Below are 14,425 nucleotides of genomic sequence, written 5' to 3' on the forward strand. Positions count from 1 at the left end.
AAGAGAGTTACCAAAAGATGTAAAACAACATTAGTACAGCGCCTACTAGTGTGATTTTTTGTGTGTCAGCCAGCTTTGTAGCTATTAGGTACTGGAGCGGAGCCAGCAGGACGATGACAGATGCTCCAACCAGGGCGCTCCAGCCCAGTAAATAGTACAGCAGGATCACTCCCATCACAATCTGCAAAGAAAATCATCACTAAATCACAGTAAAAGAAATTATGCATATGTATTTGTGACACTGACATGCAGTGTAGCCAGTGATGCATGGAGGCGCACCTACCTGCACCGGCATGGCCCACAGGTTGGGACAGAGGAAGAGGAACCACATCAGTTGGTTGGTCTCTATGGCGACCAGGTTGTTGATCTGCCCCAGAGTCATCTCCCCCATTGACATGTTGGAGGTGGACAGATGCAGGATCTTATTGTAAATCATGGCCTGAACAATGAAACAGATATGAGAACACAATATAATCACACTTCATGTTAACATGACAGTAAAATACATCCTGAAATTAAAATAAAATTATAATTTAAATCTGTCTAAACGAAGAATAATTAAAGAAGAGTGCATGTATAAGTCAGCTTGTGTTACCTGTCTGCTGTGTTTGGGTTAAAATATAATCATAGTGAAACATTGTTGTCAGTGGGAGGATCTGACCTGAGCTGACTCGAACGCAGCACACGACACACAGGTTTTCATGACTATATTCAGTAGTAGCAGTAGTATCACAGGGTTTAACAGAGAATTAGAGTCAAACGGTCTAAATGCCTGAGGCTTTATCCCACTAAGTGATTCATCTGTCTGAATTTATGGTTTACACAAGTGAATTTTGCAGAAACACTTTTAACCTTTGTTTTAGTGACATTTCCCCTCTGAACAGGGAGATTCATGATGTTTGTGTTCAGAACTGACTGGCTGCTCCATCAGCATTTAAAATGATCAGGTGGATAATGTTTATATGAGAATATTATTGAGTTGCTGCGACCAGAGATCCCTCATGTAGAACTTTTCAAAGCAACACCTCAGCACGGAAACAAAACGTCTAAACTTAATTTTCCATGCTGATGTTTCACTCACCAGCAGGGCTCCCCGCAGGTTGATGCCGGTTTCTATGGTAACGTAGTAGGAAGCCTGTAAGAAGGTCCTCTGCAGGATTAAAGCCAGGAAGAGGAGGACGGCCAGGACTGAGGTGTTCTGCAGCAGCTTAGAAGAAGACATGAAGTGGACGCCAAAGTAAGTCCCCTACAAGAGAACACACAGAAAACCCATTAAAGTTAAAAAATAAGTTAATTTCTGCTTTGCAGGTTGCACACAGTAAGGTCAGAGGTGATTTATCATTTGACCACTGGAACATGAACGTGCATCAGATGTGTCTCATCTTTTCTCTTCCATGTACAGACAGGGAGAAACACACCGTGGTATCAAAAAGCTCAGCCTGATGCTCAGCAGTCCTTCCCTCTGTATTAACCTGAGACAGAGTGTGAGGTGAGTGGGGAATTTTCCATGCCACTCAGAAATGCAGCCGTGCTCTGCTCTATCTCCACTGCCCATTACACCCACTTTAACAGGCAGGCACGGATCTGACAACAGCTCACATCCAACATCGACTATAACAACATCCAGCCAAATGGACTGAATGAAAATACTCTGTCATTATAAAAGCATCTGTTCTGCCTCTCCCACCAGCCCCGTCTGCATTACGACCTTTGGAAGAAGCTGGCACGGATTAAAGACAAGTCGATGTTTGTGATCAGCTGTGCCAGCGTCTCTTCTCTCGCCAAATGGACCGTCAGTACAAGTGTCTGTGTTCTCTCTCTCTGGTGCACCCTCTGTCATGGGCAGATGCTAGTGTTTTGTATTATTGTATCGTAGTAGTAGCCAGGTTGGTCCGGACGAGATCAATTTATGACAACTGGTGCAGAGCCTGAAAAATCTGGAATGACGACTTTGTAAAGATATTAAATGTGGTGCTAAAATTATTTGTTAATTTATTATTATTTCTATCTTTTATTGAAAGTGCCATTTGCTTTTTCCGTGTTCAAAGAAGTGAGGTTTTCCGCTTTTCTCTTGTTATATCATATATCATATCATCATGAGAAACAGTGATGGCTGTTTTTAGACATGACTCACATTTGATTACAGATTTTCTGACATTTTATACACTACGTATTTAATAATTAATCAAAAAAAGAAAAGAAAATGATCTTAATTTGTTGCAATAACTTGTTGTTTTATACTTTGACAAAAAATAATCATTGTTTTCTACATTTTACACACCATCAATGTCCTGTGAAAAAGATGTATCTCCAAAAACATTAACTTTTCATGAGCGAAGAAAATATAGAGGGAAAATTTTAACGAAACATAAAGGAAAGTCAAAGTACCAAATGTGGAGATACGTGTTTTTTTTTTTGGAAGCTTAGCGAAATATACTGTTTGCTCAGTAGGTTGCAAATACTCGTAGTTTTGCAAAAATAAAAGATGGTAAAATACAAGCATTGATTTAAGTCATGATAGCAAACAATGATTAACATAACACCGTTACACTACTATCAAACTTAATATAAATCCAAAACTGTCCCATATTTTCTGATGTTACATCTACAAAACCCTGCATTTGTTTTCTTGGACTGCTTTGTTTATGAGGTTTAGACCTGAGATCATGTTTTTGGAAAGTGAGGAGATTCTTAGAAAGTGAAAACATTTTTGGGAAATTAAATGAATTCTCAGAAAGTGAGGACATTTTGGTTTAAACCCTCTAATATCAGAGGATTTAAACTTGATTTAAGGGTTAAGGTTCAAGTTAGGATTACAGCAGTGAGGATTAGGATAAAGGCTGCGTTAGGTAGGTTGTTGTCATGTGTAAAACTACAAGAGTGTGTGTGTTTGTGTGCATGCGTAATGTCATTTCAGCACCTGCACATTATGACATTACAGACATATTATCACATCAGATACAGCCTCCTTCACACACTTAGACATGCAGTCACACACACACACACACAAACACACTCTGGTGGTGACATGATGACTGCGACCAACGCCTCAGTAACATCACACTGGGAGTGAGTCATTCATCAAGTGAGGACGACCCATGATGTTTCACTAATTTGCACTTAACCTTTAATAAAATGATCTTCTGTAAACACTCGACCAGAGTGATGTCTCTGAAGGGAAATGGATGACGTTTACCTCTTCACACTGTCGTCTATGATCATCAGACTTTTCAAACGTCATACTCTTATGGAAGCAGGTCCATCGGTTTCTGCACCAGTTTTCGAGTCTAAGCAGTAATTTTATATCTCACAGGGATATACCACTACTGCATATACTGGAGCCACGTGTGGTAGTCTCTGTACAGTTCACATAATGTAGGTCACAATCTACCTCACATACACATGCACTCTCTGGCTCACATAGGCTCATTCAGTACATACACCATCCGCGTTGTCGTCAGCTGTGGCAGTGCCATTATCCACCTTCAGGTACTTCACAATACCAGAGATGCAGAGCGGCCCAGCGAAGCCCAGCAGGTCCGCCAGGTAACGGAAGGTGCTGCTGAGCAGGATGGGACGTCCAAAAGCTCGATACATGGAGCGCCAGATAGACGGCGCTCGGTCCGGGTCCTCCGGTGTCTGTGTAGAGAGAAAGATGATGGAGAGAAGTTTGTGTTTCTTCTTGTATGTAATTATGCATTAGGGTTAAGTGAGGAAAAGGCCTCCGTCTGCTCACCCTCTGATCCTCGTAGGCGTCTTTGAGCCGCAGGTAGTTGGTGAGGGCTCTCATGGCGATGGGCAGCTTGCCGATCTTCTTCAGCTCTATGGGCCTTTTATGGGCTCCCATGATGAGAGGATTCATCCACCAATATGTTGCCTACAAATGTGCCAACAATTTGTAACACCCAATTATTATTATCAGACATAAACATCAAGTTTGGCTGTTAAATGATATTAAAATCTGAGCTGAAGCTGAGGCACTCTGATTTCTAACCAACATTCTTCGAGGCTGTTGGGCTCAAAAAATGTTGTGAAACTAAATGCTTAAAATCCATAAATATGACAGTGTGTTTGCGTCTACCTTGGAGAGCAGGTTTACAAACGGCTGCAGGAAGCGAACCCCCAAATCCTGTAAATCTTCTGGTGGCTTCACCTTCTGAGGATTGGCGAAGAATACGTATTTCTACAGGGAGACACAAGAAGATGTAAGAAAAATTAACGTATGGACAGTTAACAATGTCTTTGCCTCATATTGAGAGACATAACCACCAAAACGCTTTTCCAAACACCAGTGGCAGATGTGTGTGGGTTTCTTCCTGGTTCACCTACACACATGACACATTAGAGGTTATTTAGATACTGATTGTATGAAACATGGTCACTCACTCTGACTCGTATGACGTTGATCTCCACAGCCATTAGTAGTCCATACAGGATCACTAACATGGCTGTGATACAGAACCTCAGGTACCGTGGTCCGACGCTGTACTCTGCGTACTTCCAAAGCTTAATGGACTTTGTGATGAACGCCAACACCCAGTAAATGAAAAGAACTATGAAGGGAAAGAAGTTATTACAATAGTGTAATTTAAAAGAATAATAGTATATAAATACTTTTAACACCTGAAACAGTGCTGGTGATGCGAGGGCTGTTCTGTGGCCACTTTTACTTCTTGCTTGAGTGTCACTGTTTCTACTATAGATTAAAAGGCAACTCCATTGATTTTACTCAGTGAAATCTGATAAACTCCCCCATCATGAGTCCAAACAGTGTTCTGGGAGTGCGATGCAACTGTTTAAAAAGCTGGGAGTTGTGTACACAGACAGCTTTTCAAGGATAGATAAAAGATGAACCAGCCCTCCGCCCTCAGTGTTGAGACTTACCAAGCAGCAGTTTGGGAAAGTTGGATGTCTCTATGTTGTGGTAATAAACCACTGATGTTGTTGCTGCTACAAAACCCATGAATGCTGGCATGTAGAGATGGAGGTGATTCGTTCCCATCGTCCTACAGCGAGGGGCGAAAACAAAAAAATACCACATGAATGCAGCATTAATTGGGGCAGCCCATTTTCATTATAAAAAAAATAAAAAAAAGTAGGAATATTTTTATTCTCTTACATTTCAACAGCACCAATTTCACTGACTTTATTCATTTAACTTTGCTCAAGACAACAGAAACAAAAGCAGTGTTTTGTGCGATGACATATTTTTACACAATGTCTTTCTGGGGCCTCACTTGCTGGAGACGATGCCTTCTGCAAACTCGCAGACATGGACAAACAGCAGGGAGAAGGTGAGGATCCACCTCAGGTTGTGGCCGGGGAAATGAAGCCATGTGTTGTGATGGATCTGGACCTTAGAGCTTTGACTTCCCCAACCTGACAGACAGGCCGAGACAGAAAGAGAGAGAAGAAAGCGATGATGAATCTGAACTACACTGAACCTGTATAAAACTCGGAGAGGAAGGTAGGAACAAAAAATGGTGGTAAAATTATTGGCTTGTAAATTAAGTTATGAGCTATATCAGATTTTGAGGCACTACTGTTGCCATAGCATTTGACACTGATGTCATGTCACTGTCGTGTTACAATCAGACTTCAGAGACAAAGTTTTTTTCTACCATTTCTTCTGAATTCACAGACATAACACAATAATACAGTGAGCATAATAGAAAATGTAAACCTATACAACCTCAAACATCACTGATTACAAATATTTAATATTTATCCACTGTTAGAAGACCTGGTACTGTTTTGAAATAATCTCAATTTCTCATTGAATCTCATTTAAAATCTCAAGAAAACTGGTGGACAATGAATAGTAACATAATATAATGTACATGATTGGAAATGAATGGGCAATACGTGGTCACAAATTGTGGTCACTTTCATTTCAAAACTTCCACCAGTTCAGAGTTATGTCTTTGACAGGGCAGAAAAATTTAAAAATGATAATATTCCAACCATTCGGAAAATAAAACTCTCACAAAAACTAAGAATATCCTCTAATTATAACAACAATATATGTCTTGATTAATCATTTGGTATAAAAACCATCAGCGAACAGTGATGAAATGTCAATCAAAGTTTGGCATGAAAATCCATTTAAATGATTTATCAATTATCAAAATACTTGCTAATTCATTCTCTGTCTTATCGGTCAATCAACTGATCATTGCAGAAACTATCATCCAGTTTATTGGTTAAAATGGGTGATACTATGGGCCACTAACGTGGGGTTTTACTTGTGCTGACATTGATGACATAGTTTCTTATTAGTTTTTGTTCTACTCTTAACAAAATGGACTGCAGCCATTTGGAGGCTCAGGGGATTGAGACCATAAAAACTCAGAACCAGGAAGCATCAATTAGTCAGTCCTTGGGGAGCAGGCCGAGGGCTCCTGGTCAGAAGGATTCCCATAAACTACTACTATTACCCCACACACACAAATACACACACACACAAAATACCAAACCATGCCTTCAGTAAAAGATAATATGTGCAAACCTACCCCCTCAATATACTGTTATATTATCAGTATTCTTTCTTTAGAATCACTGTGTGTTTACTGCAGTTTATTTTACTGTTTGTTTTACCGTTTCCTGCAGAAAATGTCCAGCCGCCAGTGGATCACTGACAAGTTGCTCTAATCCCATCTTAACTGCTCTTCAAAGCTGCTTAATGTTCACACTAGTGACAAGGAAGTGCCTTAAAGTGTGTGTGTGTGTGTGTGCGCGCGCGCGTGTGTGCATATGTGTGTTAAGTTGGGGGGTGTGGTGTTGTTGGCAGTGTATCACTGACACATCTGCTGTAGTGGCCAGATGACAGGGAGTCGTTCACGTCTGCGTGACTGAGCTGTTTCTTTCTGATCACGAGGGTCGAGGTTTGACAACATTTTATCAAGTCTGAATCCCTTATCAAATTCATTTAGATTCAGATATCAACATTTGTATATAACTATGTTAAACTAACTGATATACAATAGAGAGAAAACTTCTGGGTTTTGTTCCAGAGGTGAGAAAACCTCATTTAAAAGTCCATTGACATTTCCAACTATATTAATAATTAGAAACACAGCCTGTCTCAACAGTGTGTCTTGTGTCTTTTTGGGCAAATTAATTTGGAGTTTTATGGTGATGTTGATTTTAGTTTGACATGCATCAATATGATGAAGTGTCTTAATTTGACATTAATTTAACTTCGTGCATAACACCGCTCAATCACGTCATCTACTTATCCATCTATTCAAAACCTCTTATCCTACACAGGGTCACATGGGGCTGCAGTCTATCCCAGCATGCACTGGGGCTGGTTCACCCTGGTCAGTCACAGTAAAAAAAAAAAAAAAAAAGCATGTTCACGACAATGAGTGTCCAATAATCACTTGCACTAGACGATCAAAACAAAGATCAAACTGTCTGTGTGACTGTGCTTCACTAATCCTCACTGGATTAGTTACATCCTGACAGCTGCACCGACTTCTGAGACTGTCCAGCAGAAAAGGTGAGGCTCTTAGAGGCTTAAGCAGGAAACACTTACACATCTGTCAGAACACACATAACACAGGATGAACCACTTGGGACTCTTTTGTGTACTCAATCTAGATTATTTTGTTCCACAATACCCAGCACTTCTCCTGAAGATGTTTAGAAGTGGGGGGGGTTAAGATCACCTACCGATGAAGAGGATGGGGAAGGTAATGAAGAGTAGGAAGACATGGGGGACCAGGTTGAGAGCGTCCACAAAGCAGCCATTGTTCAGCACGCCCTCTTCCACGCTGTAGGCATTCATACGTTTGTCGTTGCCGCAAAACGACAAGGCCATGCCACCACCCAACTGCTCCACACAAGCCTCGAGTCAGTCTGTGAAAAAGATGCCAAAATAGGTGAATATGTACTGTACTGTGTTTTATATAATGTTTCTCTATGATCCTTAAAGCGTTGGCTGTCTGGGTCAACAACAGTGCTTTGGCTCGACCTCTGGAGAATGGATCCAACATGTTTGTGGTATGTCACACATTCAAGTGCACACACACTTACACAGAAACACAGATGCACTCCAATGTGAAGCACGAGAGATATTTCAGGGGCACTGTTTTAATGTTAAACGAATGTAAGTGCTGGAAAGGCCACACGTTGGGAATGTTATTACAAATAATCATGAGGCCATGAGGACACTCAGGTTGTTCTTTATTTAACTGCTTAGAGATCAGAGCTGACATCAGCTTCACAGACTAACAGGATGAGCTGCCTATCAGCCGTCCTGATAAAAACTTTTTAAGATGAGCTCAGTTCATAAAATATTGATCGATGGAGTTACTTGTGCAATGACTCACCACTCTACAGCAGAAAAAAAAACACAGACTTTATCTTCAAACATCATCAGAGTGCTGAAGCCATAATTGGCTGAGCATAAACACCTGCTTGAAGAGAGTATATCAACCAGTCAACAGCTAAAGTTGTCATATTGTAGTTTAGCAAACTCACAAAATTGGCATTAATTAGCTATAAGTAAGTACCAACAGTCACTGAAAGATTCTCCCACTTCTTACAGCTTAATAAAACGTTAATAGTTTATGTTATAACAGAAATTACACCTGTGATTTGAAAATTGCCCTCATGTGTCACATTTTTTATGTAAACAACAAAAGCATTAGCACTATAGCAAAACAGAGTAATGTAACTCACTCTACTGTACTGACTTGATTAGAGCTGCAATAATTAGTTGATTGATCTAATTATAAATGCAGGGATCTCTCTCTGTCTGTCTTTTCTTATGATTTTCTCGACAACCGCTCATACGATCAACTTCAAACTTGGAAGTGCAGTGTCGACTGTGAAATTTTTTGTATTTCCTCCATGACAGTAACCAAGGTAACCAAGGTGGAACCACAACTATGGAACAACTTTGGACTATTCCTCTGACTATTAAACTATCATTCTATGACATCAGCAGGTAATTTATGTTCAGACCGTACAACAAGTGACATGCAAAACTGAGCGAAAGAAATCTTTGAACACAGGAACAAAAGAGCCGCTGAAAGCTGCGCCAACAAAAGGAAATCCATTAGCAGCAGCTCAAAGAAGAGGAAGAGTCCAACGCCGGAAAGCAGGTGATCCAGGGGCTGAGGATGGAGAAAGATGCCCTCCATCAGGAAGTGGAGAGCCTAAAAGCAAGATTGGAAGAACTGACCTCAACCAACCTTGAGTTTGTCACCAAAGTTAAGGTTCAGGCCCTCCAGGCAAAAAATGCCCAGCTGTAGGAGCAGGAGGAGGCGGAGGAGTTGTTCACACTTTCTGAGGCCCTAAAACTGGAGCCAGAGCCTAAAGAAGAGACGTTCACTCTGGGAAAGGATCTGCCACTTCCTCGGTTTGAGGAAAAAGAACAAGAGGTGTACATCCAAATTCAGAAGTCATAGAGTTCACTGAATATTTCCGTCATATAAGATTTACTATAACTTATATTATTACATGTCAGGAATGTGGGAATTTTCTGGAAAAAAAACAAAAAAACAAAGACGGTCAAACGGCTGCATCTGGCGGCCATCTTTGTTTGGATCAAGTTATGCACCGTGTGATTTGGTGCCATACTGTAGAAAAATAATAACTAATTTAATAAACTGAGCATAAAGGCAGATGGTGAAAAAACAATATTAATGTTTCTATTTAAGTTCTGACTGTTCTTGTCCAAAAATGAAAACTTAAGAATATACAATAAATGCCAGAGCTGAAGCTTTCCCATGTAAACGCCCGTTAACCAGTGATTTATTGAGCATATTAATATAGCACATAAAAAAATGTAACTTCGTTGTGGAAACTATGAAAACAGAAATTTGGCTCCAAACAGGCGCAGCCGTTAGTCTGGACAGTTGACACCAAAAATATGGTGCTAATTTATACAAATGTATGTAAATTACGTTTCACCTTTAACCAAAAACAACACCTGCATTGGACTACAGCCCCATTAACCGAACCAAATCTTTTCAAAGAGCTAAACATGGCTCCAAATAACATACCAAAGCTAATTTACACACCAGTGAAGTTCAACAGAGTCGTTAAGTTAAGCTAGTTAAATGAGAAAGACGACTTTCGGCTAATATTAAAACACCAAACGTCTCTTACCTCAGAGAAAAGTAATTATCCTCACTGACAGCGGTTCATTCGTGATGCCCGGGGGGGGTTTAAAAAAATAAAAAAAAAACAGTCGAAAACAGATAGAGGGAAAGAAAAAGAGGAAAAGAAACAATTAACAGTGAGAGTCGGAGAGAAAAAAGTTGATTATTTTTAGCCCAGTAAGAGCATCAGCTGCTCCGCATACTGCTGCCTGTGTCTGCCAGCGGCGTCAGGCTGCACCGAGTACGACACAACGCTTCCGGTTGTAGCCTTCCAAAATAAGAGACTCAATGACTAAAACACAGAAGAAAGAGAATCAATCTGATTTCTTTTACTCGCAGCTTAGGAACAATGCATAATAAAGAATGAAAACTATGTGTTGTCCGTGAAACGACTATGACATGCTGCTATGTCTCCAAGGAATATGAAAACATTACAAACTTTCAAACACTGCAGATCACAGCTTGTATTATAATTTTCATCGTTCCAAAATCAATTATTGAATTACTCTACATTATATTTTTCCCTGTTGACCTTTGCTACTACTATATGTTCATCAATTTTCCCAGAGAACAGTATTTCTCCTCTGGTGACAAAAGCTGCTTTTATTTTGAAGGTATACACTTCGTAAATTCCTCTATACGTTTACGTGATTTCAGAGAACTTGATCCAACTTTCCCTCCTATCAGATTTCCAAACTTGAACCAGTTTAGCGGTGAGAGGGGGGTTTATTATGGGCTGCTTCTTCAACAGCCTACTGACATGTAGGTTTCACACAGTTTACAAACCTGCAACTTAAGTAATATCTCCTCATCTGTTACAGTTTTGGCATAAAGTCTGATAATTTATCATTTGCAGGTCTAAGAACGGGATTCAACCTCTGCAGCACAACAAAGCCATGCTGTTGCTGGTGTTTGGATATATTTTTAAAAACATTAGACCACTGTAAAAAAAAAAAAAATCTGTTTCCAGTCAGTTGTGCTGGGAATACCAGAACAGATTTTTTTTTTCTTTTAGCATTAAATTAATTAGGAAATAAATTAAATAAAAGCACAAAATAAGAGAGCGCTCTTAAATATTTATAAAGCCACAAATCTCCAAGTGACTATATTTAGTCATGAATGTTTTTTTTTTAACACCCTAGAAATATTATGCACTATTTAACTACCTTTAAGAGAATACAAAAATAACGTTTTTACATAAGCATATGCAATAATATTTATAATTGTTTACAGTCTCAGAATATGATTTGGACTGGGTGAATGCACAGCTGCTGTGAAATCATCCATAATCCAAACCCTCGCTGAATCAGAGAGGATGCAGGATTCACTCGTGACACAATTTGCTTGGCATTAAAACGCATCGGGGGAGAGACCTTGGATACGGTCAGAGCCCACTGAAGCGAACAATCCCTTGCTGTCGACTGTATTTATGTAAGAAGCACAATCCAGAACAATAAGGTGCAATTCCTGCACTGTGTTATCACAAGAATATTAAAAGGTAAATGGTAAATGAAGCTGGTGCCTTTCACATATAGCGCAGCATAATGTGATTCAGTCATCTCCCTTTGACATGAACAAAACTCAATTCAGAAATTATTCAATTTAATGTTTTTTCACATATAATCAAATATCAATATTAACGAAAGGTAACTTAATGTATTTTTCCAAGTCAGTCGGATCCACTCTCACATTCGGCAAGAATAAAAATAATGTAGGAAGACGCATCTTTTTAAAACTTCTAATGTTTTGAACTGCCCCGTCTGTAAGTCCCACAACCCCCTTCCACCAGAAGCACGCCAATACATCGTGAACCGCAAGGGAGCCCAGCGTGAATCAAGCTCATATTTTGCTTTAATAAATAAACTTGGTGGATTATATGAATGCCGAAATGAAGATTTATCTCCTCTTGATAAATACTTTCTATTGAAATACATTCCTAACCAATGCACTTTTACTTAAGAGTGAAAATGGCTTCAAATTTTAAGATTGTTCGATGAAGTCTGGTGTAGGTTACGTCTTTCACGTTGAGCGAACACCTACGTATCTCTCTAAACTGAGAACGTCGTGTTACACCACACTGAGGATGCTGTCGCCTGGCTGTGAATGACACGGGGACAAAATGGGAAAGCCTTCCCCGGCACTTACCCGGCCTCTGACGCAGGTCTGTGGGCACTCTTGGGTCACAGCGTCCCTTTCCGAATCTTAATTCCCGTGCACGTCTTACAATATTGCAGTTTATACTGAAGGCACAGGGACAGGAAATGCCTCCTTTCACATTAACTGTAGTGTCCTCTCAGAAAGGGTATTATGGCGCTCTAGCAGCACAGCAGACACGCACGCACACACTCGCGCGCATTCCCAGATATGGTGGCTGGCTTTTTCCGCTGAAATTTGTAATAATGCATAATTACAAGAAACAACATGGGCAAATGTAGATCAAACTAAAGCCAAATAAGCACCACAGAGCTGAGTGGGCTATTTATATATATATATATATATATATATATATATATATATAAAAATAATACCCTTTTTACACATGCAGGTGCTGTGAATAGAGTGTACAGTGACATTTAATAAAGAAACAATGCACCTTCTCTGACAGGAGAGGTAAGTGGAGGGTTTAAACCATCTTAAACCAGAGAAAAGCCCTGAGTAAATATTAGATTTAGCAGTATAGGTTCCTTGCAATTTAATATAAAATCTGAAATGAATGGAAAATGCCCCGCTCACCACCCACTGGAAGTTAGCTAGGAGTTATCAGAACCCTGCAACAAAGAGCTGATAATGTGCCAAGTGTCCAGGCTCAAGAAAGGGAACACAAAAACCTGAAGGATGCACTTAAAGCTTGTGAACACCCTGACTGAACCATTGTCAAATCAGCCACAAGATCCAGGACGAACTGTGACTGTAAAGTTTGATGGTGTGGATGAGTGGTGTAATTCCAATATTTGTTGTTGTAAATCAACCATTGTAAACCTGTAAAATAAACCCGCATGAGAAATTCAAGTTTGTGCCTGTAAAAATTGTGCTTGTGGCAAAGAGATTTGTAAAAGAGAGAACCATCATGACATATGCACCTGCACAATGACACCAAAGTGAGTATTAGTTTCTATTCTATTGTTATTTAATGTAAAACAGTTCAGCAGACTGTTTATTACAACTAAGCTGAGGGAATAATGTATTTTCAGATATCTGTGATCATCTAACCAGAGTGCTGCTCTTTTTCTCTATACTCTACAATATGATATTGATATGATTTCTCTCTATTATAATGTTTTATTCCATTCAGCCAAAGTCTGGATCTTTGGGGACACCTACGACCTCTTGCAGCAATGATGGAGGCCCTGCACCACCTCCACCTGCAGTGTCCACACATGAAGATCTTCTCTTCCCAAACATACACACAGTGTCTTATATGATAATATAGTATTTTTTAATGTAATGTAATGTAATGTTCAGTCATATCAGCTATGCTTGTCCTTGCTCCCTACACCCTCACTGTCGTATTACACTCTCTGCCCCATGTTAGACATACAATCACATGACTTTTGGACTCCACTGTAGCTGTAACAAACTGTCAATAATTTAAAACATTAGAGTTCATATTTCATAGTCCTCAGCCATTATAGTTGATATCAGTGTGTTGTTCCAACAGTGTCACTTATTTAGAGGGAGATTGTTACTGGAGCAAATAAATATTAACTGTCACATTAGGACTCATGGTAAATAATGATTATACTTGTTACTAAAAGTTCTGTTGCATTGTTGATTCAACTACTTCTTTTTATTAAGCAAACTTACATATGACAGTGAAATTCAGCTTTAACTTCATCCACAACTATTTTTCGATTCTAAATAGTTACAGTTGATTGTAAATTGTTCACTACAGTATTTAATTAATCCATTTATTACATTCTCTTATATGTTTCCAGTGTTGTAAATTGTTTAAATTAATGTAGTTTATAATGTCCAATAAAGTTATTAATGAAGCTCTTGCTTTAACTTTGTTGATGCTTTTTATAGAGCACATCTGGTATGAATTTTCACAATAGTAACACGTACAGCACTGTGTGACTACTTCTATTTTAGCTTTAATCAACAACATAAATACTAGAAATATTTAAATGTTGTTGTCCAACAACAATGAAAGATCAAAAAACATGCTGATGTTAATTGGTAAATACTTTCACCTGTGGAGGTGGTGACAGTGCTAGAGTTGATCCATCACTTAATCACAGTTTAATATTTATAAATTCTGTTCTTAAAAGTGTTGCTACCGTCACCTGACAAGAACAGCAGAAATGAAG

At 39.3% G+C, this 14,425-nt stretch overlaps 1 protein-coding gene across 1 annotated transcript in view; it reads right to left on the reverse strand.

The window, feature by feature from the left end:
* The window catches only part of abcc9 (ATP-binding cassette, sub-family C (CFTR/MRP), member 9), a 50,646-nt gene extending 42,792 nt beyond the window's left edge, over window positions 1-7,854 (reverse strand). The window contains exons 1-10 of the mRNA XM_056367543.1: window positions 7,678-7,854; window positions 5,238-5,379; window positions 4,885-5,006; window positions 4,387-4,553; window positions 4,082-4,183; window positions 3,737-3,877; window positions 3,442-3,639; window positions 1,082-1,246; window positions 284-439; window positions 47-181 (exon numbers count right to left, since the gene is read on the reverse strand). Of these exons, the coding sequence (XP_056223518.1) occupies window positions 47-181; window positions 284-439; window positions 1,082-1,246; window positions 3,442-3,639; window positions 3,737-3,877; window positions 4,082-4,183; window positions 4,387-4,553; window positions 4,885-5,006; window positions 5,238-5,379; window positions 7,678-7,825 (1,476 nt within the window). The 5' untranslated portion in view covers window positions 7,826-7,854. The remainder of the gene's footprint in view (window positions 1-46; window positions 182-283; window positions 440-1,081; window positions 1,247-3,441; window positions 3,640-3,736; window positions 3,878-4,081; window positions 4,184-4,386; window positions 4,554-4,884; window positions 5,007-5,237; window positions 5,380-7,677) is intronic.
* Between the last annotated feature and the right edge of the window lie 6,571 nt (window positions 7,855-14,425).

This window comes from Seriola aureovittata, chromosome 22, assembly GCF_021018895.1.
Source record: "Seriola aureovittata isolate HTS-2021-v1 ecotype China chromosome 22, ASM2101889v1, whole genome shotgun sequence".
NCBI classification, from domain to species: domain Eukaryota; kingdom Metazoa; phylum Chordata; class Actinopteri; order Carangiformes; family Carangidae; genus Seriola; species Seriola aureovittata.